The sequence below is a fragment of the Pongo pygmaeus genome, chromosome 4 (genome assembly GCF_028885625.2).
Source record: "Pongo pygmaeus isolate AG05252 chromosome 4, NHGRI_mPonPyg2-v2.0_pri, whole genome shotgun sequence".
NCBI lineage: Eukaryota > Metazoa > Chordata > Mammalia > Primates > Hominidae > Pongo > Pongo pygmaeus.
Genome location: NC_072377.2, coordinates 140,465,094 through 140,491,407, shown reverse-complemented (window position 1 = coordinate 140,491,407; position 26,314 = coordinate 140,465,094). Strand labels below are relative to the sequence as shown.

The window sequence follows — 26,314 nt, the reverse complement described above, 5'->3', positions numbered from 1 at the left end:
TCAAATTCCTTTATCTAGAATCCACTAGTTTTAAGTAAACAGTACTTTTCATGGACTTCCAAAGTAGAGACATTTTCATTAGATAAAACATTTAAAATACTCTATAAGTTCTTGTCTTGTTTTTGGCTGTTGTAGAAATGTTTTACTCTTCCATTTACTTACCCAGTAAGTCAGGCCAATCAAGGTAATTTACATGAGTTCATGAACTTAGATTTACTCTGAGTTTTGCTCTAAGATTCATTGTAGTCCTTAGCTCACTAGGTTCAACTACTGGGCCACTAAAAAGCACAATTTAGAGCAGCAACTTCTCATTCTATGTAGAAGAGGCCAATGGTACTCATCATCTCTCCATACTAGTCGACAGTGGGGAGAAACTCACCCCCAACCTCCCTTCTCTAGTCCCTCTCTGTTTTGCTTCATTATCCTCAGTGCAAACTCCACTGGCATTCTATCACCCGACCATTCAGGTATGTAGACTCCCAACTCCTCCTAGAATATATCATGGTAGAGTGATCCTAGGTGAGACCAGAGGCTTATCCCTTCAGAATGTCCACCACTGCTCTGATCCCCAACTCCATCTCTGTTAAGCTATTTCTTTTGTTTGTCCTGTTATCCTAATCAGGTTTTGTTTCATTTTGTTTTGTTTTGTTTTGAGATGGAGTCTTGCTCTGTTGCCCAAGCTGGAATGCAGTGGCGTGATCCCGGCTCACTGCAACCTCCGTCTCCTGGGTTCAAGCAATTCTCCTGCCTCAGCCTCCCAAGTAGCTGGAACTACAGGCGACTGCCACCAAGCCAGGCTAATTTTTGTATTTTTAGTAGAGCAGGGTTTCACCATATTGGCCAGGCTGGTCTCAAACTCCTGACCTTGTGATCCACCCGCCTCGGCCTCCCAAAGTGCTGGGATTACAGGCGTGAGCCACCATACCTGGCCCCTAATCAGGTTTTAAGTCCTGTATTATATAATGCTTCTGAATCCTCCTGAAATCTTAAAGTATAAATTGTATTATCTGTAATTGTAATACCACCCCAGTCCTCAAGAAATTGGTTTTATTTTTTTAACCAGTAAAATCAGCTCCACTAGCATTTATGGAGTAATTACTAACGTAGCAATACTGCTCTGAGAGGGAGGAACACATAGGTAGATATGAGAAGCCTTACAGAGCTTACAGTGAGAAATAACATGGCACAGTGGTGAGAATGTACACACAAACATAGTCTCTAAATACATGGATATAAAAGTGCTATTTTTTAAACCGCCATTTACACATCACAATGTATTCTAATTGCTTAATAGGTAAAAATACTTATAATTTTTTCCTAATATCCCAAACTGGAAAGTGATGAACATATTTAATTCTCTCTTTTTACTTTAATTGATTTCCTAGAAATTTAAGATACCGTGGGGCAAACTGAGTGGAACAAGCTTCAAAACCAAAGTACTTATGTAAAATTTATTGAGTGCTTACTATGTGCTAACCACTAGCATGGCAGATTCTGGGGATAAAACAGTGAGCAAAAACCAGCAATGATATTGCACTGATGGAGTTTACAGTGCAATGGAACAAACCGGTAATAATCAGACCAGTAAGTGATGAATTATAACAGGGATAAGTGCCGCACAGTAAAGCCAGGGTGCTGAGTGCACTGCACAGAGTGCACATCATGGACCTGACCTATGAGCAGGGAATGGGCCGGGTGTCCAGGAAGGCTTCCATGATCAAGGACATACAGCTAGAGGAAAGATCTGAGGAGCACAGAGAGTAAGCCAGGCAGAAAGAGGTACGAGCAAATTCCTTGTGACTAGAGGGTGCAGGACAGTTCTAAGGAACTGAGAAGAAATGGGAACCGAAGGGCAAGGGGCAGCTTGATGGGAAATGAGGCAAAAGAAACAGGGAGGGATCAGACCTTGCAGGACCTTGTGGGTTATTTTAAGGCTAGATCTTCACCCTCAAGACAATAAGCAGCCACTAAGGAGTTCTAACTGTGTTGCTAATTAAATTCCAAGATCACTTATGCAGAGGATCTGGCACAGTTCCAGATCCATAGCAGGAGGCAGGGAACGCTGATTCCCTCCCAAACACATCCTGCAACATTTATTGCTTTATTCAAATAGTCTACCAATTAACAATCAGAATGACTATCTCTTGTCTTTTCACATCAGTATCATTATGAAATGAATTAGTATTTTTAAATTTTAATCGAATTTCCATTACCTCTCAATATAATAAAGTAGAATCTGAAGTACTTTGGAAATTAGAAGTTTTTTATTGAATCACAAGATGATCTCATATAGTGCTAAAAATGTTATAGTTAAATAAACTTTAAAATATTTTATATTTTATAAAATATATTAATACCAAGATAAAATAGAATCAAATAAAACAATGTAATAAAGTAAATAACATAACTTACAGAATCCAAGTTCAATATTACACATTTACTTAGCAAGCTACAATATGCTTCCAAGGAAAGCTGAGAAATCTGCTTAGAAACCATCTGTAGTTTTTGGCATATCGACCATCTAATCCACGTACAGGGCTTGTGCCCTATTTACAGCAATTTCTTGCTTTTCAAATTTCTTATTTTTTTTCAAATGTTTCTGCAGCAATCCATTAAGACAGTTTGCAAACAATCAAATCTTTGACCTAAAATACAGCAGCAACACATTTTAAAATTTACATTTGCTTAGATAGAAAGCAGCTAATCATACTGATTTAAAAAAACAGCAACAATTTCGGAATCTTTCGCAGCCCATTATCAGAGAGGCATCACATCAGGGAACCATACTCTTCCCAGGTATTTGGAGACTTCAGTGTGAATTTCATCTAGGCTATAATCCTCATCAGGGATCAAAACTTCCTCCATTATAGAGAGCTGTGTTAGCCTTCTCCCACACAGTCTTACAAACTTGATGAAGGCACTGCAGCTAACTTCACATTCGCTGAGGCCCAAGGCTGTTAGATTTGTACAGTGTTCAGCAATACAAATAAGTTCATTATCAAGAGGCTGAAGACCATTAGCACACACCACTAACTCAATCAGTCGAGGACAGTTGAGACCTACCCGTCCTAAAACCGATTTGCTGACTGAACGACCAAAATAAAGGTAAGTAACAGGGGTTTCTTCTTTGAAGAACGTCTCAAATTCCTCTTCATATAGAAAGAAGTACATAACAACATTAACTCTAGGTGAATGTTTAATAAGTGCATCCCAACTGTGTTTTTTAATAGCATGAAATTTAATCTGTCCAGGATTTTCACTCACAACATCAATTTGAAGATGTTCAAGGTTAACATGAATCTCGCTTGAGAGTGCAAGGAGAAGTTCATCAGTTAGGATGTAATAATTCAATGCCAGTTCTCTAAGGCCTTGACAGTGATCAGCTACACAAAGAATTCCTGTGGGAAGTTGGGGAAAATTCTTAAGAACAAAGAATCATACTGATCCTAATACAATATTTTGTAAATTTAAATTTGATATTAATTATTCATTATTTGTGAAAATAGCTATCTAATAACTTCTGAGAGCATGGCTGCCAGGAGGTATTATGTATATAATGAAAAGCATATGTATATATGTAAAATTAAAATATCTCAGGAGAAACTTACTATAACTATACCTACCTTGCGGATTAAGAAATCTTTTGAAAAAACTTACTTAAATAATTTATGCTTCATAGGCATATAATTTTCAAAAGGAAATTGCATCTTTATAGTTATTGTAATAAAAATATCATATCATTCTAGCTTTAAAAAATGTAACCCACCATCAGATGAAACATGAGGACAGCTACTCATTTTTAGGAGTCTTAGAGTGTCACTATTATTGGCTACAAGAATGTTCAATGAAGGATCATCCACTGGTGTATCTTCAATTTTGATTGATGATAATGATTTTGAGTTGATAAAAACAACTGTAAGTGCTGACACAAAACGAGACTTGCATGGCAATAAGAAAAAATTATGAAAACATTATTTTAAAATGTACAGCTTTAAGTAATTCATTAAAACTATATCAATACATGCTAATGATAACATAGTAAGAACCATGAACATACGGCTGTTTCCACAGAATCATTTTCCAGTAGAAGATATTTTTATAATGAAGTAGAGTTTTATACTTTTTATAATTGATAAATGAAATAGTGAGAAAAAAAGCTTCAAAGATTTCATAAAACATGTCTTCCAATTACTTCAATTAAGGATTTGGTTTTCAATATTAAAAGGACATAATTATTATATATTTATTTCCTAGAACAGGGGTTGGTAGATTACAGACAACTTGCCAAATCCAGCCCATGGTCTGTTTCTGTATGGCTCACTAAGAATGGTTTCTGTATTTTTAAATAGTTGGAAAAATTTTTTAAAGAATAATATTTTATGACATGAAAATTACATGAAACTTGAATTTCAGTGTCCCTAAATACAGTCTGATGGGAACACAGCCATGCCCTTTATTTAAATATTGTCTGTGTCTGCTTTCAGACTCCAGTGTTAGAGTTGAGTAGTCGCAACGTAACTACTTGGCCCCCAAAGCCTGAAATATTTGCTATCTGAGTATTTTTGACCCCTGCCCTAGAAGAAACAGAATTTTTATCTGATTTATCCACTCCCGTATGTCTAGCACCTAAAATAGTATCTGGCACAAATGGACGATAAAAATTTGTTGAATGAATAAATGAGGTTTTAACTCATTTTATAAGATTTCACAATCTTCAGTGACATGCTTTTCCTAGCAAATTATCCAAAGTAAATCCAAGCCGTATATGCTTTGAAGACTGACAGACTAAAGCTTACTTCTAGTTTGATCTGAAAATGAGTAGAATTTCAGAAATTTTCAGATTCAGTATCTTTTGGCAAAGATAGAAAGTCTGGAAACCAAATCTGTACATGATCACTTTTCCCTTTTTAAAATCAATCAATTTGGATTCTACCAAAGGTTCTATTATGCCTAACAGAATGACCAAATTGGTTATAAATGTTCATTAATTTATAAGAAAACATTGATTTATACTCATTGTAAACTGGTTTGCACATATTTTCAAATGGTAGAAGGCTAAACTTCTTCAGTAAATTTTATGGTGCCAAAATTATTAGGGGAATATAAATACAAGGTTTAGTTTCCCTTTAATCAACTGTCAACTGACTGCTTTAGTCCTGAAGGACGACTTTAAAAAACATTAGAGTACATATTTCATTATAATAGCAATATATTAGTTTAGTACTATTTATTCTTAGCAAAATGCTATACTTTTATTTTTCCTTAGTTAACAGATTAAAAAAACTGAGTCTCAGAGAGATCTGTGACCTTGCCAGAAGCCACAGAGCTCACTTTAAACAGTAGAGGCAGAGCTTGAAATGAAGCTTGCTAATTAATTCCTGGTATCTAGCTCTGGTGACTGCATCAGCTAACCTAGAAGCTGGCCCTGGAAGCTGATGTGCAACGTTAGAGACAGCTTTTAGAATATAAGAAGAATTTCACGGTAATCTGATTCTGTAGTTCATAAACAAGGAAATAACTATCTAGAAGTGGTAAATTTCATCAGATTACTTACATTACTCTAATCCCTAAATGACCCATTTTTTTCAGCACATCCCTTTAGAAGATAAACAGGCCAGCAGAAATACTTGCTAGAAGAGTGCCATGACCCAGTTTATAAGAGAGAGGCTGCTATTCCTCTATCCTCCTCCATAGGAAAATTTCCATTAGCCAGCTTTACCAACTACCATAATTTAATGCCTATCATATATCAGGCACTATTCTGACTCTGGATTTATAATGGTAAACAAAATAGAATCTCTGCCTTCAATGAGTTTATGTTTGGTATAAGGAGAAGAGAATAAACACATTAAATAAATAAGGTGGTTTCAAGTACTGATGAATGACATGAAGAAGATAAAAATAATGTAATGGTAGAGTACATTATCACTGGAGCAGGAGGTGCCATTTTCACAATGGTTAAGGAGGGGCTCTCCAAGGAGATGGCATTCAGGTTGAAGCCTGAATGAGGAGAATATGGTATTAGTTTCTATGGCAGAGTGTGGCTGGTTGCTTCCCGGCAACCACTCTTCCTTTGTTTGTTAATCCAGTCCCAATTTTTAGCTGGGCACACTGCCACCCAGCTCAAAGATTCCCCAGACTCCCTGGAATCTGGTGTGGCCAGACTTAGAGGTAAACAGAAACACTGTGTAGTACTTACGAGTAGTCTCCTTGATAAGGAGAAGGCACACCCTTCTTCCCCCATTTCTAACACCCTAGCCCCCAGAGCAAGGATGTGATGGTCGGAGCTCAGATGGTCATCCTGAAGAAACACCTTGGAGAGAGTGGAGTGGCTGGAAGAAACCTAGGTTCCTTCCACCTTCATACCAGCTATGGACTGTCACCTATCAATTTCTTTAATGTGAGAGAAATATACTTTGATCATGTTTTTAAGCCACTTTTGTTTTGGAGTTTCTACTGCATGAATGTAAACATCATGCTAACAAGCGTAGTTCATTTAGTTAAATATCATATTGTTCCACCTCCAAAAGAAAGGCCACAGAATCACAGGAAAAACACCCACTATTGCCTCTACATGCTCTATGTTCAAAGTAACTACATAAATTGTTATTTAAATAGAATAAGCACAATATCCAAATTTTATATTAATGACACTGTGGTAACAATGACTACAGTTACAAAATATATCTAAAGAATGAAAACATGCATAAACTATTTTTGCAAAAATAAGTGCTAGTCAACAGAAAACAGCTTTAAATAATACTTTGAATACAGATAGGAGAGGGTCTGTCTTTAGAAAAAAATGGCTTTTGCCTAGTTTGGCAGTCTTTAGGGATTTTAGTATAGCTCACCAAAAACGCATAATATCCTTACCTCTGACACATTCATGAAACTTGGCTTGGCTGTTGAAATCAAGCCCAAGGTCTGGACGGAACAATTTACCAGCTGAGAGAGTATATCACAGGCAGCTTCTGCTGACTCAGCGCTACTGTCAACCTAGACAGACAATTTTTAATCTCGAATAATTTCCTGAAGATAATTTATCAAAAATACTGGCAATGTAATTATTTAGTAGAATTCAATTGCAAAATTTTATTCATTCCTTTGAGCTATCATATAAATGAGTATTTTTTCTTCATACAAAATGTCTGAGACTATAAAATGAAAAACAGAGATGATGACAAATTAGCTTTCCAAGCACTTCATATTTTCAAATCTTTTACAATTACCTGAATTTTAATAACAGCATACAAATAATGGAAACTGCATTTTAAGTTTTTCAATTACAGTTTAAGTTCTACACTTCAATCGATGCAAATAACTGCAGAAAAACAGGAAACCACTTCGGATAAAATGATTTGCAAAATTCACTGACTGCCTCAAAATAAGGCTCTAGATATACAAAAGCATTGTTAACGAAATGTAAGTCATGGTTTCCATTTAATGTTTATTTTTCTTACCTTAAAGCTGACATATTGAAGATTAGCAGAATGCTTTTTAATGATCTGCTGAATGAGAGCAGGATGAGTGGACTTAAAATATGAAGTAGCTGACTGGTTCAGTTCAAATTCAAACTTTCTCCAAAGGTCAGGAATATGAAAAACACTTCATTCCACCTCCTACATACAGAAGATGCACGGGCCCGATCTAGTAAAGGAAGATACTGAAAAATTCGTAATACTACATGGTGAGGCAAACTCCCCCAGTCTAGAAGAACCATGTACGTATGAGTCTGGTTGAGAGAAGAGTAGAACCCAACTTTTGGCTGTTTCGCTGCTCCTGACAACTGGACAATTTTATTCTCAACAGATAAACTGTTCCTCTTCATTCTGTAAACATTAGAAAATGTTCAGTTTCTGATAGTTTTTTTCACATTTCCACCAAATATTGGCACTCTAACTGTACAGAATAACATTAGAAAATGAAAAATTGTTTAATTAATACAATTTTAGTAGGTATCTTCTACTTTCATGCATGGATAGGTGCTACCTCATGCTGCGGATACAGAGATAAATAAGTACAAACCTGTTCTCAAAGAGCTATGGTCAAATGGTGAAATACAGTGACAAATGCTATGACCAAAGTTGGGACAAGTTTCAACGGAAGGAAAAGAGGATGCATGTGATTGAGTTTGTGTGTGGAAGAGGTGGCTTGGGAGGCTTCCAGGAGGAAACGTCCAAGGAAGCAATGTATGTCCCAAGATTTTTTTTTTTCCTAGTCAATTATTGTATTTTATCTCTTTCAAAGAAGGAAGTATCACATTGCAATTGTCCTTAAAAAAAAAAACATGGGAGGTCTGGGAGATAGTAAAACACAATTAAAAGCATAGGTCTGGATAAGTCCCTACTCTGCTACTTACTAACCATATGATCTTGTCAGAACAAATTACTCTAAGCCTCAGTTTCCTCATCTCCAACAAGAAAAGTACCTATATGATCATTGTGAGGATTAAAGTGCCAGCAAATAGTTTAGTTGCAGTCTGTGTTGCTATATTAAATTGTCCAGTGCAGTTTTCTGAACTGTTTTCATTACTTAAGTCAAAGCACAATTCTAACAAAAACTCAAATGATTTGCAACAATTTTCAGGACACAGGAGCTCAGAGAAGTTAGATATGGCAGGGACAAAGTCTTAGTTCAAGCAACACACCTGATCCTCTCCAGTAAAGCAGCCAGGGAATGAGCATTCTTACCCTCCAAACAGAAATGATGAATCTCTAGGTATTAGCCAGCTCGGGATGCAACTAAGTTCCAGCAAATTTGAAGTCCAGATATGTCCAAGTATATATGGTCATCTTGTACATATATTTTATGTAAGAATACAAAGTATTTTAAGTATACAATTATTTGAAAGGCAAAATAATAGTAAGAGTGGTTCTGAACTTTATTGAACTTTGGTTAACTATATAACTATATAACCCTCCTTTAACCCCTGCAATGTTAGGAATGTACACATGGAAGATTCAGTGTTACAACTGAAATATACCTTGAAATCTAATAAAATATGTATGTGATAGGTAAATATCTCTGTCTTGTGATTCACTCTGTCTGATGTGACACATTTCTTAAGCACAACATAGAGTTGGATCCCAGAAGCAGGAATGACCTATAAAGTCATTGAACAAAATTAAAAGTCATCTTTAGGGTTTGGAAAATTGAAATGAAAAGCAAAAATAGTTACAAAGCTGCATCTCAAGCATCAGGCAAAAGAGCTACTACACACATTTCAGTCTGACTAAACCAGTTACATGCATGACTTAGGCCCTGTCCAGCAGTACTACGTAGACTATGTGAAACTGCTGACTACCAAGAATTCAAAGCATATGCTATTTTAAAAGGCCCAATATACTACTCTTCAATGCTAACTCCTTAATGCTGTAAGGTACAAGAACAGATGCTGGATTCTAAACTCTGATGTGGAGCACAGTCATTGACATTTTGCTTGTAACCGTTTCATCTGGAAATCTACAAAATGGATAAATTTTCACTAAGTTTTTATAAAGAAGTTACCCTTAATAGAATCCTTTACTTGAAAACCAGTGATGCTAACATAAAACAAAGACATCACTCAAATGCCAGGTTAGAAAACTACCTTGCAGTTCTAAACAGAGGGACTGTGCTATATATTAAATCTCACTGAACGTGGCATGGATTGTTAAAATTATTTAATGATATCATTAAATTGCCAATTCACTGATAGTAGAATCGCAATAAGTAATTTAGGGTATTATATTAATACCAGTAACTTGTTAAAAATAATATTTTAATTTTTTTTTAATTTTTATTTACTTATTTATTTATTTATTATTATTATACTTTAGGTTTTAGGGTACATGTGTGCAATGTGCAGGTTAGTTACATATGTATACATGTGCCATGCTGGTGCACTGCACCCACTAACTCGTCATCTAGCATTAGGTGTATCTCCCAATGCTATCCCTCCCCCCTCCCCCCACCCCACAACAGTCCCCGAAGTGTGATGTTCCCCTTCCTGTGTCCATGTGTTCTCATTGTTCAATTCCCACCTATGAGTGAGAATATGCGGTGTTTGGTTTTTTGTTCTTGCGATAGTTTACTGAGAATGATAATTTCCAATTTCATCCATGTCCCTACAAAGGACATGAACTCATCATTTTTTATGGCTGCATAGTATTCCATGGTGTATATGTGCCACATTTTCTTAATCCAGTCTATCATTGTTGGACATTTGGGTTGGTTCCAAGTCTTTGCTATTGTGAATAATGCCACAATAAACATATGTGTGCATGTGTCTTTATAGCAGCATGATTTATAGTCCTTTGGGTATATACCCAGTAATGGGATGGCTGGGTCAAATGGTATTTCTAGTTCTAGATCCCTGAGGAATCGCCACACTGACTTCCACAATGGTTGAACGAGTTTACAGTCCCACTAACAGTGTAAAAGTGTTCCTATTTCTCCACATCCTCTCCAGCACCTGTTGTTTCCTGACTTTTTAATGATTGCCATTCTAACTGGTGTGAGATGGTATCTCATTGTGGTTTTGATTTGCATTTCTCTGATGGCCAGCGATGGTGAGCATTTTTTCATGTGTTTTTTGGCTGCATAAATGTCTTCTTTTGAGAAGTATCTGTTCATGTCCTTCGCCCACTTTTTGATGGGGTTGTTTGTTTTTTTCTTGTAAATTTCTTTGAGTTCATTGTAGATTCTGGATATTAGCCCTTTGTCAGATGAGTAGGTTGCGAAAATTTTCTCCCATTTTGTAGGTTGCCTGTTCACTCTGATGGTAGTTTCTTTTGCTGTGCATAAGCTCTTTAGTCTAATTAGATCCCATTTGTCAATTTTGGCTTTTGTTGCCAATGCTTTTGGTGTTTTAGACATGAAGTCCTTGCCCATGCCTATGTCCTGAATGATAATGCCTAGGTTTTCTTCTAGTGTTTTTATGGTTTTAGGTCTAACATTTAAGTCTTTAATCCATCTTGAATTGATTTTTGTATAAGGTGTAAGGAAGGGATCCAGTTTCAGCTTTCTACATATGGCTAGCCAGTTTTCCCAGTACCATTTATTAAATAGGGAATCCTTTCCCCATTGCTTGCTTTTCTCAGGTTTGTCAAAGATCAGATAGTTGTAGATGTGTGGTATTATTTCTGAGGGTTCTGTTCTGTTCCATTGGTCTATATCTCTGTTTTGGTACCAGTACCATGCTGTTTTGGTTACTGTAGCCTTGTAGTATAGTTTGAAGTCAGGTAGCGTGACGCCTCCAGCTTTGTTCTTTTGGCTCAGGATTGACTTAGCAATGTGGGCTCATTTTTGGTTCCATACGAACTTTAAAGTAGTTTTTTCCAATTCTGTGAAGAAAGTCATTGGTAGCTTGACAGGGATGGCACTGAATCTATAAATTGCCTTGGGCAGTATGGCCATTTTCACGATATTGATTCTTCCTACCCATGAGCATGGAATGTTCTTCCATTTGTTTGTATCCTCTTTTATTTCCTTGAGCAGTGGTTTGTAGTTCTCCTTGAAGAGGTCCTTCACGTCCCTTGTAAGTTGGATTCCTAGGTATTTTATTCTCTTTGAAGCACTTGTGAATGGGAGTTCACTCAAAATAAAAGGATGGAGGAAGATCTACCAAGCCAATGGAAAGCAAAAAAAGGCAGGGGTTGCAATCCTAGTCTCTGATAAAACAGACTTTAAACCAACACAGATCAAAAGAGACAAAGAAGGCCATTACATAATGGTAAAGGGATCAATTCAACAAGAAGAGCTAACTATCCTAAATATATATGCACCCAATACAGGAGCACCCAGATTCATAAAGCAAGTCCTGAGTGACCTACAAAGGGACTTGGACTCCCACATATTAATAATGGGAGACTTTAACACCCCACTGTCAACATTAGACAGATCAACGAGACAGAAAGTCAACAAGGATACCCAGGAATTGAACTCAGCTCTGCACCAAGCGGACCTAATAGACATCTACAGAACTCTCCACCCCAAATCAACAGAATATACATTTTTTTCAGCACCACACTACACCTATTCCAAAATTGACCACATACTTGGAAGTAAAGCTCTCCTCAGCAAATGTAAAAGAACAGAAATTATAACAAACTATCTCTCAGAAGTAAAGCTCTCCTCAGCAAATGTAAAAGAACAGAAATTATAACAAACTATCTCTCAGATCACAGTGCAATCAAGCTAGAACTCAGGATTAAGAATCTCACTCAAAACCGCTCAACTACATGGAAACTGAACAACCTGCTCCTGAATGACTACTGGGTACATAACGAAATGAAGGCAGAAATAAAGATGTTCTTTGAAACCAACGAGAACCAAGACACAACATGCCAGAATCTCTGGGATGCATTCAAAGCAGTGTGTAGAGGGAAATTTATAGCACTAAATGCCCACAAGAGAAAGCAGGAAAGATCCAAAATTGACACCCTAACATCACAATTAAAAGAGCTAGAAAAGCAAGAGCAAACACATTCAAAAGCTAGCAGAAGGCAAGAAATAACTAAAATCAGAGCAGAACTGAAGGAAATAGAGACACAAAAAACCCTTCAAAAAATTAATGAATCCAGGAGCTGGTTTTTTGAAAGGATCAACAAAATTGATAGACCGCTAGCAAGACTAATAAAGAAAAAAAGAGAGAAGAATGAAATAGATGCAATAAAAAATGACAAAGGGGATATCACCACCGATCCCACAGAAATACAAACTACCATCAGAGAATACTACAAACACCTCTACACAAATAAACTAGAAAATCTAGAAGAAATGGATAAATTCCTCGACACATACACTCTCCCAAAACTAAACCAGGAAGAAGTTGAATCTCTGAATAGACCAATAACAGGAGCTGAAATTGTGGCAATAATCAATAGCTTACCAACCAAAAAGAGTCCAGGACCAGATGGATTCACAGCCGACTTCTACCAGAGGTACAAGGAGGAACTGGTACCATTCCTTCTGAAACTATTCCAATCAATAGAAAAAGAGGGAATCCTCCCTAACTCATTTTATGAGGCCAGCATCATCCTGATACCAAAGCCGGGCAGAGACACAACCAAAAAAGAGAATTTTAGACCAATATCCTTGATGAACATTGATGCAAAAATCCTCAATAAAATACTGGCAAACCGAATCCAGCAGCACATCAAAAAGCTTATCCGCCATGATCAAGTGGGCTTCATCCCTGGGATGCAAGGCTGGTTCAATATACGCAAATCAATAAATGTAATCCAGCATATAAACAGAACCAAAGACAAAAACCACATGATTGTCTCAATAGATGCAGAAAAGGCCTTTGACAAAATTCAACAACCCTTCATGCTAAAAACTCTCAATAAATTAGGTATTGATGGGAAGTATCTCAAAATAATAAGAGCTATCTATGACAAACCCACAGCCAATATACTGAATGGGCAAAAACTGGAAGCATTCTCTTTGAAAACTGGCACAAGACAGGGATGCCCTCTCTCACCACTCCTATTCAACATAGTGTTAGAAGTTCTGGCCAGGGCAATTAGGCAGGAGAAGGAAATAATGGGTATTCAATTAGGAAAAGAGGAAGTCAAATTGTCCCTGTTTGCAGACAACATGATTGTATATCTAGAAAAACCCATTGTCTCAGCCCCAAATCTCCTTAAGCTGATAAGCAACTTCAGCAAAGTCTCAGGATACAAAATCAATGTACACAAATCACAAGGATTCTTATACACCAATAACAGACAAACGGAGAGCCAAATCATGAGTTAATTTTCTTTTAAGTTGTGTAATCTTCCGAGCATAAAGATTATGCTCATCCACAAATCAAAAACTTCATATGATTTTATAGCTATGTACACTGTAAAATATATTTTAGAAAAATTTATCTTTATTAGCTTGAAAACATTAATCTAAACATTCTAGCTTAAAGATATGTGACCATTTAAAAAGTCGATCATTTCTTTTTCAAGCTTTTCTTAACTAAGGAAGGCTTCCAGATTAGAGTTCACTCTGAACCATGAAATGAAGCAATGGTTGCCGTGCGGTACTCACCAACATCCATTTGATTTCACTTCCTATCTTGGTAAAATACCACAAAAACACATTCATCAGAATACATAAATAAACATCCAATAATTTCTATGCTTAGGCTCTTTATATATCACTCTATATATTGAAGGATTTTGTTAGAAATTATTGATTCTAAAACTATTTTTTGTTGTTGCTCATTGATGAAACCCCGTCTCTACTAAAAATACAAAAATTAGCCGGGCATGGTGGCAGGCGCCTGTAGTCTCAGCTACTTGGGAGGCTGAGGCAGGAGAATGGAGTGAACCCGGGAGGCAGGGCTTGCAGTGAGCAGAGATCGCGCCACTGTACTCCAGCCTGGGCGACAGAGCAAGACTCCATATCAAAAAAAAAAAAAAAAAAAAAAAAAAAAACAAAAAAACCACACGAAAAAACACTAGTTCTGCCGGGCGCAGTGGCTCACATCTGTAATCCCAGCACTTTGGGAGGCTGAGGCAGGTGCGTTATTTGAGGTTAGGAGTTCAAGACCAGCCTGGCCAACATGGTGAAACCCCATCTATAAAATTAAAAAAACTTTTTAAAATTTTTTAAAATAAAAAAAAATACAAAAATTAGCTGAGTGGTAGTGGTGCACGCTTGTAATCCCAGCTACTTGGGAGGCTGAGGCAGGAAGGCAGCGGTTGCAGTGAGCTGAGATCACGCCACTGTACTCCAGTCTGGGCAACAGAGTGAGACCCTGTCCCAAAAACAAAAACAAAACAAAATAAAACAAAACAAAAACAAAACAAACTCCAAAAAATTAGCATGGTTAGCGGAAATCTTGTTATGATTCCCAGGAATTATTCTTGAGGCTCTACCAAGGCTATGGATCAAAGAGTGAATGGACTCTGAGAATCCATATTTTAACGAATGTCTATAGAGAGATACTACAAAAAATGTGAGGGAATTCATGACCACAATTATTTGTTTACAGGCTGTGTAAATCTTCCAGTTCCAGATTTTAGCAGCACATAATACCACCACAGTTATAGTAAAGAGGCAGACATGAGTGATTTTTATTATTTTATCATTCCCATATGAATATAGTTGGACTAGTCTGCTCTTAATAGAATATATGCTTCATATTTAAAAATAATTTCATATCTATTGATAGAGATGGCATTGATTCAGTCATACTCTCTTTGAGGTTTGCCAAATTTCAGGAAAATGACTTGTCAGAGTTAGCAGGAAAGTCTATGGGAATTGAAGAAAATATTAATATAGGTCTACAGCAGGATAAAACTCACACCCTTGGCATCATGAATAAATGTCATAAGGTAAACATAAATAAATACATTCTACTACTTTTGTAAACCAAACTCAACTACACAGAGGAGTTAAACAAGGCAACCTATTAATTTACTAAACAGTTCCCTTAAAACTCTACTGTCTACCACCTGTTAATTTTCCATTTCTCTCTGAATCCAACTCCTAAAGCAGAACTGGGGAGGACAGGCTAGGGGAATGTATTTGAGCTCACGATCTACCATTTGATTTCCTCACTGCCACCTGCTGTTCCACTGTTTTCCAGATAATGCCACACTTGGCTGTCCTTCCTTTATTCCAGAAGTAGAGGGAAAGGAACTCCAGGGCACACTTTCAGTGAAACACCAAAAATAAAACAGAAGTCAAGTTACTAGTTAACTCAAATCAGATGACATACAATTTCATTTACTGCAGAAACTTTTCTCCGGAGTTACACTTATGGCTAATTTCTGTGCCAATAGGCCATTCTTCATGTGAAAATACTGACATAATACTGACATATCAATAGGGAGTTGCTACCTAAGACCAATAAGAAGATGGTGCACCACTACCTATCTCAGATCAGTTCACTGAAGTCTTCTGAATCAGATGAATTTCTTCCCTGGTTGCTGAAGGAACATGATGGCTGTCTCATAGTCACGAGAATTTTGAGGACAGGTAGGGAACAAAACCAGAATACAGGACTCCATCAAGTGATAAGCCATTCTTCCAAAAAGGGAGAAAAGAGAAAGCTGGACATGGATCTTCAGCACAATTTCAGAGTATGAAACAAGTTTATTGGCATTGAGGAGCTCCACTAACCACCTTCACTCAAATGCCTTTTTTGATGTATTTTCTAATTTGATAGATCAGGTGACTACGTGAACGGGATCCTCTAAAAGTATCTAAGAGATTGCCACAGTATTCTTGAGGGCAAGATTATCAAAGACAGATGAGATGAAGACTGACTGAACATCCACAGCCAACTCACTAAAGGCCATGGAAGCAGCTCTCTTCTGCACCATCACTAGGTTCCTCCAGATTGGTGAAATGAATCCCCAGAAGTTACTTTTAACAGTTTCAAGTTTGCAATGATCACAACAATAGAAATAATAGGTGAATACCACAGATAACAGAACATAGATGCAAAATTATCTGAAAAGGGTGGACAAATTTGTTGGGAGCAGCAAAAGTAAAGGGAAATAATTATTAAATGTCCTTTATTTAATCTCCTTCCTAAAGTTTCATGATAAGCAATCAGATTGTTGCCCCAGGCAGATGGTCCGTGTTAAGGAGCCTGGAATCCTAGTCACCAGTGCAAGGGCAGGGGAAGCATGGCCTAGACAGGAGGGCTGAAGCCTCGCGCTCCAAAACACGTAAAAACACACACTTTTCCAACAAAAGAATGGGGCAAAACCTCTTTCTACTAAATATAATCCAAGCAAAGGACAAAACATAATTTGTTGGAGACGTTGTCAAAAAGATTTATGTACTTTGCAGCCCATAAGACTCTAAGTTCCCTTCTAAGTCTAAAAGTTACAATTCTTTTTAAAATATCAAATCAAATAAAAATATCACCGAGGTATTAAGGAGATAAAAGATGAAAAATATTTATGTCAAATATTTCCTAAAGCAGTGGTTGCCATCTTTGCAGTGTTCTGGCATTTTGTCACTGGTTTAGCAATTTTCTACACTCAAGTCTCTCTGTGGTACTAGGACATATCTACTTTAAAAGAAAATTTTTACTTCCTAATAAACATAATATGTATGCTTATTTTTAAATAAATCATATGAAAACTGAAGTTTTCCAAATATATGTAGATTGAAAACACCTTTGGAGACCCAAGGGCCAAAGCTGAACTGGGCAGTTTGTGAAAATCCCTGAATGGGGGGCGCCTAGGGCATCTGTTTCTCTCTCCACATCGACCCCAAAGTCGTGTCTCCGACTCTGGAAACGAAAAGGGAGCCGACAGCAAGCCAGGCCCTCCGCGGGGAGGCCTTCCGAGCCAGGGAGAGCCCGCCTCGGGCTGGGCATGCTAAGGGAGCTAACAACGAACACAGGTGTTTCCAGAAATCATTTTTGCAAGATTTTTCTGGGAGAAAATAATAATCATTTATTCTTCAATTTATCTTGGAAGCGTCTTAAAAGGTACACTCGCCAAAGACAAAGACGGTACACCTTAGAGCGCACAGATGAGCGCTTTCAGCTCGCGGGAAGGCTACTTTTTGACATTTGTGGTAACTATAAACTCCTGTGAACTTAACTGCAAGCAGTCATGCAAAAAGCAACCTCGGGGTATCAGTGATCACTGGACGAACACCGCCCTTTCTAGGCTCACTCTACCGAAGAGCCAGACGCGCGGCTCATGGGGTGGCCGGATGGGCGCCCGGCACTGCAGAAACCCAGCCCAGCGAGAAAGCGGACGCCCGGGGACTGCGAGTCCGCACTTGCGGCCCGAGCCAGGCCCCGCTCACCCCGTCTTCGGGGGTGGCCGGGCCCCGGGCCGCGGGAGGGGTCGCTCCAGGGGGCGCTGAGCCGCCCGAGAACGCCCCGACGTGGCCCAGGGCGCGAGCGCACGCCTCCCGGGCCCAAAGAGCGAGCCCATTCCGCCCCACGTCGCCACTGCCGGCGGTGCCCCCGCGACACCCGAAAAATGTGCTACCTTTAAAGGATTTCCGCGAGTGCTCAGAGTTCGCGGGCCGGGCCAAGGCGCTGGAGTCCGGCCGTCCGGTCGGCGCAGGAACACGCCTGAGCGAGGCCGGCCCCGCGTACTGGCGGCACAGGAGCGCCTAGGCGCGGGGGTCCGCGCAGACCGCAGCCGCCCAAGGCCCTGCCCCGCCCCGCCTTGCCCCGCCTCGCGCCCTCTCCTCAGAGGCCGCCTCCCCCGGCAGGCCGCGGCGCTGGCGCCCACCTGGCGCAGCACGGAGTCACGCACGGCGATCTGAGACCCCAGCCGCTCCTCCCGGAGGAGCGGCGGTTCCGGGAGCGCTCCTTAGGTGGCATGTGGGAGGCTTCCTGCCTGCTGGTCTTCAGCTAATTCCCCGTGGCCACCTGCCTGTGACTCCACACAGGCATGAGCCAACGCTTGTGGTTTCTGGGACTTACTCCCGATGAAGCGCACCCCTTTATCAATGCACAAATGCAGGTGACCCTTGACCAATGGGAAGAGGGGTTAGGGGCGCCAAACCCTGCGCAGTCGATTGGGGTATAACTTTTGGCTTCCCCAAAACTTGACAATTAATAGCCTACTGTTGACTGAAGCCTTACCAATAACATAAACTGTGGATGAACACGTATGCTGTATGTTATATGTATTATGTGCTGTGTAATATAGTATCTGCAGTATGGAAATCCATGTATAAGTGGATCCACGCAATTCAAACCCGTGTTGTTCAAGGGTCAACTGTCATTGAAAGGAACCTTCTAAATATCAAGTGATAACAGCTCAGTGTGAAATGTGTGTACATCATCTCTCCTTGTCCGTGCTATACAACTCAGGCCCCAGGTATGATCACTCAATACTTCACTGTGTAAACTACCAGACCAATACGCAAACAAGTACACAGTGATAGATAAGGATTTTATTTTTTCTTGTTCACTTTTTAAAATCTGAGATTAAACTATATGTAACTTTCTGGAACTTACCCTTTTGTCTACTGTCATGGATACAGTTCATATTGATACACAGATTCTTTCATACTTTTTTTCCAAATAGCTTTATTGAAGTATAATTGGCAAAATTAACTCCACATACTTAGAGTGTAATTTAGTAAGTTGTGACACCCTTGAAACTACCGCTGTAATCAAGATAATGAACATACACAAATCTGCCAAAAGTTTTCCTATTTCGCTCTGTAATGATCCTCCTTCAGGCTCCTCTCCTTTCTGCTTTCTGATCCTGTGGATTAGATTGTGTTTCTTATTGTAACATAAATTGAATCATACAGTGTGTACTCTTCCTTGTGGTCTGGCTTTTTGCACTAAGCATAATTGTTTTGCGATATCTATGTTGTTGCCCACATGATGTTCATTTCTTTTTATTGCCAAGTAGTATTCCATTGCATGGTTATATCACAGACTGTTCATGCATTCACCTCATGACGGAAATTTGGATTATTTCTTGTTTGAGGGTGTTATACATAAAGCTGCCATTACTTTTCAATTTTAAATGGATATATGCTTTCACTACTCTGGGGTAAATATTAATACCTAGGAGTAGAATAGCTGCATTGTATGATAGGTCTATGCTTAACTTCAAAAAAAAAGTGTCAACATGTTTTCCAAAGAGGTTGGAGTATTTTACATTCCCACCAGCAGTGTATTAGAGTTCTAGTTTGTCCACCTCCTCACTCACACTTGGTATGACCAGTCTTTTTAATCTAATAGGCGTCTAGGGGTATCACATTGCAGTTTTAATTTGCATTTCCCTAGTGAATAATGAATTCGCTAGTGAATTTCATAAGCTAATTTACCATCTGAACATCTTTGTTGGTGAGGTGTCTATTCAATTTTTTTTGCCCATTTTAAATTGAGTTGTTTGTTTTCTCATCATTGTATTTGAGAATTTTTAAATATATTCTGGATACAGGACTTCTGCCAAATATATGATTGTGACTATTTTTTTTCCGAGTCTGTGGCATGTCTTTTTTTTTTTTTTTTCTTGAGATGGGGTTTCGTTCTTGTTGCCCAGGCTGGAGTGCAACGGCGCAATCTTGGCTCACGAGCAACCTCTGCCTCCTGGGCTCAAGCGATTCTCCTGCCTCAGCCTCCCGAATAGCTGGGATTACAGGCATGCACCACCATGTCTGGCTAATTTTGTATTTCTAGTAGAGACTGGGTTTCTCTATGTTGGTCAGGCTGGTCTCAAACTTCTGACCTCAGGTGATCTGCCTGCCTTGGCCTCCCAAAGTGCTGGGATTACGGGCATGAGCCACCGTGTCCGACCTCATTTTCTTTTCTTTCTTTCTTTTTTTTGAGATGGAGTCTCGCTTTATTGCCAGCTGGAGTACAGTGGCTTGATCTTGGCTCACTGCAAGCTCTGCCTCCTGGGTTCAACAGATTCTCCCGTCTCAGCCTCCCGAATAGTCGGGATTACAGGCGTGCACCACCATGCCCGGCTAAGTTTTTGTATTTTCAGTAGAGACGGGGTTTCACCATGTTGGCCAGGCTGGTCTTGAACTCCTGATCTCAAAGTGATCCACCCGCCTCAGCTTCCCAAAGTGCTGGGATTACAGGCATAAGCCACGGCGCCCGGCCCCAGCCTCATTTTCTTAATGGTGTCTTTTGAAAAGCGGAAGTTTTGATTTTGATGAAATCCAGTTTATCAATTTGTTTTTTTATGGATCATTTGATGTTAAACTTAAGAAATTTTTGTCTAAGTCAAGGTCACAAAGAGTTTCTTTTATGTTTTCTTCTACATGGTTTATAGATTTAGATTTTACATTTAGGTCTATGATCTATTTGAGTTAATGTTTGTGTATGCTGCAAGATAGAAGTCAAGGTTTATTTTTTTCATGTGCAAGTTGTATCCAATTTACCTAGCACCAGTTGTTGAAAAGGCTACTATTTTTTCTCCATTAAATTGCCTTTGCACTTATGTGGGAAATCAGTTGTCCTTGTATGTATAGGTATATTTTCAGACCCTCTGTTCTATTTTGTTAATATATTTTCCCATCTTTACACCAATATTGCACCGTCTTGATTTCTGTAGCTTTATGACAAGTACTTGTATTGAAATCACATAGTTTTAGCCCTCTAACTTGTTCTTCAAAATTGTTTTGTCTATTTTGTCTATTCTAGATTCTTTACATTCCTGTATATTTTTTTAGAACAAGCTTGTCAATATCTACAAAAATATTGCTGGGATTTTACTGAAGATTGCCTTGAATCTAGAAATCAACTTAGGGAGTACTGGCATCTTTACAATGTTGTGTCTTCAATAAACATGATTGATATAGCGCTCTATTTACTTAGGTCTTCTTTAATTTCTCTCAACAACATTTGCAGTTTTCAGGGTATAAGTCTTACACACATTTTGTCAGGACTATTCTTAGATATTTCATAGTTTTTAAATGTTATGGTAAATTGTATTGTTTTTTAAATTTTAATTTCTATTTGTTTGTTGCCAGTATGAAGACATGCAATTGATTTTTTATATTGGTCTTGTATCCTACAACCTTGCTAAAATCACTTATTAGTTTTATTAATAGAAATTTTTATTAGAATTTAGTATATTCCGTTGGATTTTCTACATAGACAGTCATGTTGTGTGCGAATAAAGGCAGTTTTTCTTTCAATATAAAATGCATTTTTATTTTTTCTTTCCCCATTGCACTATATCACCAGTACAATGTTAAATAATTAACATTAATAAAGAGATATATCAATGACATTCATTGGTTTGAAGACTCCGTATTTTTAAAATGTGGATTCTCCCCAAACTGATTTCCACATCAAGGTGAGAACAGACACTTTTGTCTTGTTCCTCATCTAAGAGGGAAAATGCTTCATCTTTAATCATTGTCATATTGCATGGATGTGCATATTGCATAGATGCTCTTCATCAGATTGAGGAACTTCCATTTTATTCCTACTTTGCTGAGAATTTTTAGATGAAGAATGGATGTTAGATTTTGTGAAGTACTTGTGTGTGTCAATTGAAATAATCTCATTGTTTTCCTTTTTAGTTTATTAAAATGATGGACTACATTGACTGATCTTCAAATGTTAAACCAACCTTGCATTTCTGGCAAAAGACTTATTTTATCATAATTTATTATCCTTTTTACCTATTGTTTGAGTCAATTTCCTAAAATTTTGTTTAGAATTTCTGCATCTAGGTTCATGGGGGATATTAGATTATACTTTTCTTTTTTAGTAATATCTTTGTAAAATGTTGATATCAAGTAATACAAGCCTCATAAAGCAAGCTGAGAAGTATTTCCCCCTATTCAATTCTGGAAGAATCTATATAGAAATGGTATTATTTATTCTGAAATGTTTGGCTGAATTTACCAATAAAGCCATCTGGATCTGGAGTTTATTTTGTGGGAAGGCTTTTAACCAGAAATTCAATTACTTTAATAAATATAGGGCTATTTCTTCTATTAGGTTAGTTTATCTATTTCTTCTTAAAGGAGTTTTGGTAGTTTACATCTTTAAATAAATCTATCCATTTCATCTGGATTGTTAAATTGATAGACATAATATTGTTTATAATATTCTCTTATTCTTCTTCTAATGTCTGTAGTATCTACAATGATGTCACTCTCTCATTCCTGATGTTGGTCATTTGTATCTACACTATTTTTTTATCTCATCAGTCTGGTTTAAGGATTATCAATTTTATTGATCTTCTCCAAGAACCAGCCTTTGGTTTAATTAATTTTCTCTATTATTTTTTCTGTTTTATATTGCATTGGTTTCTGCTCTCATCTTTATTTCCTTTCTTTTGAATTTAAATTGCCATTTATTTTCTAGTTTCTCAGGGTAGAATCTGAGTTCATTGATTTGAGACCTTTCTTCTAACATAGGCTTGCAGTGCCATAAATATACCCATAAGTACTGCTTTAGCAGCATATTGTCAACTCCTAAACTCAGGGTATCCACTAAACTTAATCTGGATTCCCCCTCTCTGTGTAGCAGACTAGACATTCTTTTAAGACAATAAAATAAGGGTAATCAGAGGACTTATCTCATTTATTTCTTATCTCTTGGAGATCTTTGTCTTTTGTTGCCTGATATCTTGTTTCTTAAAAGTGTTGGGGCTCTGAAAATGACTCCAAAGTGAAGACCTTAGAAGCAGCCTCAAAAGCAAAGTTTCTCTCTGATCTTTTGCCCTTCTGTCTCTCACCCTTCATTCTTCCCTGAGGCAAACCATAGAAACTAGAATTCCTCTTCCCCAAGGTAGGTCATAGAAACCAGAACCCTTTTCCCCCAAAGCCAGCTGTAAAACCTAAAAATATTGTTCTAACCTTCCTCTGCATTTTTGGGTAACAGCTGGCTATAAAGAAATTAAGATTCCCAGAAGGGTCCTACCCTATACCCAGGAGGAAGAAATGCTACAATATTTCTTCCTCAGGAAGAACCTAATCAGACAGACCTTGCTAGGTTTTTCCCAATCAGCCTATTACCATTAGCTCATACCCTTTTGTTCATCTAATTACATTTCTATACACTGTCCCTGCTTCATCAAACCTAAACAAAAATCAGATAGCTCCCCTGTATCTTTGGGTCTTCGTTCTGAAGATTCCCATATCACATAAAGCTATGATCAAATAACTTTGTTATGCTTTTCTCTTGTTAACCTGTTGTCATAGGGATGTTGGCTGTGACCTATATAATGATGAGGAGGAAAAAAATCATTCCCTTTCTGTTCCTGCAAAAGTCATTGTTTCAAATACTTTGTGTGTTTTTTGTTGTTGTTGTTGATTTTGTTGTTTGGTTGCTTGGTTCCGGTTTTGTTTTTTTGTTCTTTTATGCAGAGAGGGAATTTATTCCCTATTTCTCTATCTTGTAATGAGAAATCTCTTCCTCACTTTGTAATGGCCAAATGAGCAATCCCCTTATATGGAAACATTGCAATTCTTTTAACCTTCTTCTATTGCTGAACATTTAGTTTTTACTATTATAAAGTAGGCTGTGAAGATCATGTATCTTGGTGCATTTCTGTGAATATTACTGAATAATTTTTCTAGAATTTCAATTATTAGTATAAATATATTGGATTTTGATGGGAAGTGCCATATCTAAAATGATGTTGGTCAGATAATTATGATATACTTTACAATACAGGAATACACAATATGCCATTTGTGATACAAAAAAGAACATCTTTGTACAGTCCTTTTAAAGAAAGTATTATTATTAAGCTTTGAGCAAAGATTTTGGTTGTTTAAGTCAGAATATGCTAGGTTATGCTGAAATAACAAACAGCTGTGATTTAATGCAAAAAAAAAAAAGTTTATTTCTCAGTCATGCTACATTTCTATCACACTTTAGCTAGAAGCTGTCATCCCTGTTGTGTTCATTCTGAGACCAAGGATGTTAGAGCAGCCACTGTCTGGAAAATAGTCTGTGACCATGGGAAAGAGACACTGAGGCACATACACTGCACCTTAACTTCTAACTGTATGTCAATTCTGTTCTTACTTCATTGGCCAAAGCTAGCTAAAATGGCAACACCTAACTTAAGTTAGGTGAAGAAGTGCAGTCCTACTTTATGCCTGGAAGAAGAAATCTGGAATGTTTGGGAACATCTGTACTGACTGTTACAAGTAAAATTGTGCAACAAAAATCACATCAAAAATATTTTCACACATAAAAAGATGTCTCAGTTTTGGTGGGGGGGTGGGATGGGAGGGTGGAGGGGGAGTGCATGTTGGACATTTCTGGGAAACCCTCAAGACAACTTTAACTTCTGACACCAACTTCAGAGCTTGTGGATTCTCAAGATCAACCTCAAATGTGATAATTTGTCAGAAGGACTCACAGAACTCATGGAAAGCTGTTATATTCATGGTTGTAGTTTATTACAGTGAAAGGATACATATTAAAATAATCCAAGGAAAGAGAGGCATGGAGAAGAATGCAAAAAAAAAAAAATCCATATGTAGAGCTTCCAAGTGTCCTCTTCCAGTGAAATAATGAGCAGTGCTAAATTTCTCCAGGCAACAATGTATAGCAATACACAACAGAGTACTGTCAATCAGGGAAGCTCTTTCATGTTTTGGTTGGAGTTTGGTCACATAGACATGGTTGACAGCCTGTGTGTGGTTGCTCTTTAGTTTCCAGCCTTCCCCCCCCCTGAGGTCAAGGTGATATCACATAGCCCAAAACCTCCACCATAAACTACATTATTAGACTGTCCCATGTGGCCCAAGGTTCCCAGGTAAACAAAGACACTCCTATCAGGTAAGACACTCCAAGGACTAAGAGATCACCTGCTAGGAGCTAAATGCAAAAGTCAGACCTCTGTTTGGGTAAGGTTAACCCTTTACTACACTAGGATCAAATTGTATTTGACTCAACATCATTTCAGAACTCTGCAATGAAATTGTTTATGTATCTTATTGTGAAGAAAAATACAGGTAAACTCTACCAATAATATTTTCTATTTAATAAAGAATCTTTATTTTTGGCAGTGTGGTGGGATAAAGTAATGCTATACAGGCATACTTCACTTTATTACACTTCTCAGATGTTGTGTTTCTTACAAGTTGAAGTTTTGTGGTAACCCAGGATCAAGCAAGTCTATTGGCACCATTTTTCCAACAGCATGTACTCCCTTTGTGTTTCTGTGTCACATTTTGGTAATTCTTGCAATATTTTGAACTTTATTATTATTATATCTGTTATGGTGATCTGTGATTTGGGATCTTTGGTGTTACCATTGTAATTGATTTGGGATGATACAAACTGCACCCATATAAGAAGGCAAACTTGATAAATGTGTGTGTTCTGAATTCCACTCACTGGCTGTTTCCTCATCTCTCTCCCCCTCCTTGGGCATCTCTATTCCCTGAGACACAACAATATCGAAATTAAGCCAATTAGTAACCTAGAATGGCCTCTAAGTGTTCAAGTGAAAGGATAAGTTCCTTGTCTCTCACTTTAAATTCAAATCTAAAAATGATTAAGCTTGGTGATGAAGGCATGTCAAAATCGGACATACGCTGAAAGTTAGGCTTCTTGTGTTAAACAATTAGCCAAGTTGTGAATGCAAAGGAAAAGTTCTTGAAGGAGATTAAAAAGTGCTACTCCAGTGAACACACACATGACAAGAAAGTGAAACAGCCTTACTGCTGGTATGGGGAAAGTCTTCATGGTCTGGATAGAAAATGAAATCAGCTATAACCTGCCCTTAAGCCAAAGCTTAATCCAGAGCAAGGCCCTAACCTCTTTAATTCTATGAAGGTTGAGAGAGGTGAGGAAGCTACAGAAGAAAAGTTTTGAGATTAGCAGAGTTTGGTTCATCAGACTTAGGGAAAGAAGCCATCTCCATAACATAAAAGTGCAAGGTGAAGCAGCAGG

At 37.9% G+C, this 26,314-nt stretch overlaps 1 protein-coding gene across 1 annotated transcript; it reads right to left on the bottom strand.

Annotated features, from left to right (window-relative positions):
- Positions 1-2,757: 2,757 nt before the first annotated feature.
- Positions 2,758-17,968, bottom strand: LOC129037208 (putative F-box/LRR-repeat protein 21). The gene is given in 6 exon segments (XM_054489120.1): positions 2,758-3,398; positions 3,767-3,938; positions 6,874-6,996; positions 7,461-7,604; positions 7,607-7,829; positions 17,946-17,968. Coding segments are annotated over 5 exon segments (1,302 nt in total). The 5' UTR covers position 7,829; positions 17,946-17,968.
- Between the last annotated feature and the right edge of the window lie 8,346 nt (positions 17,969-26,314).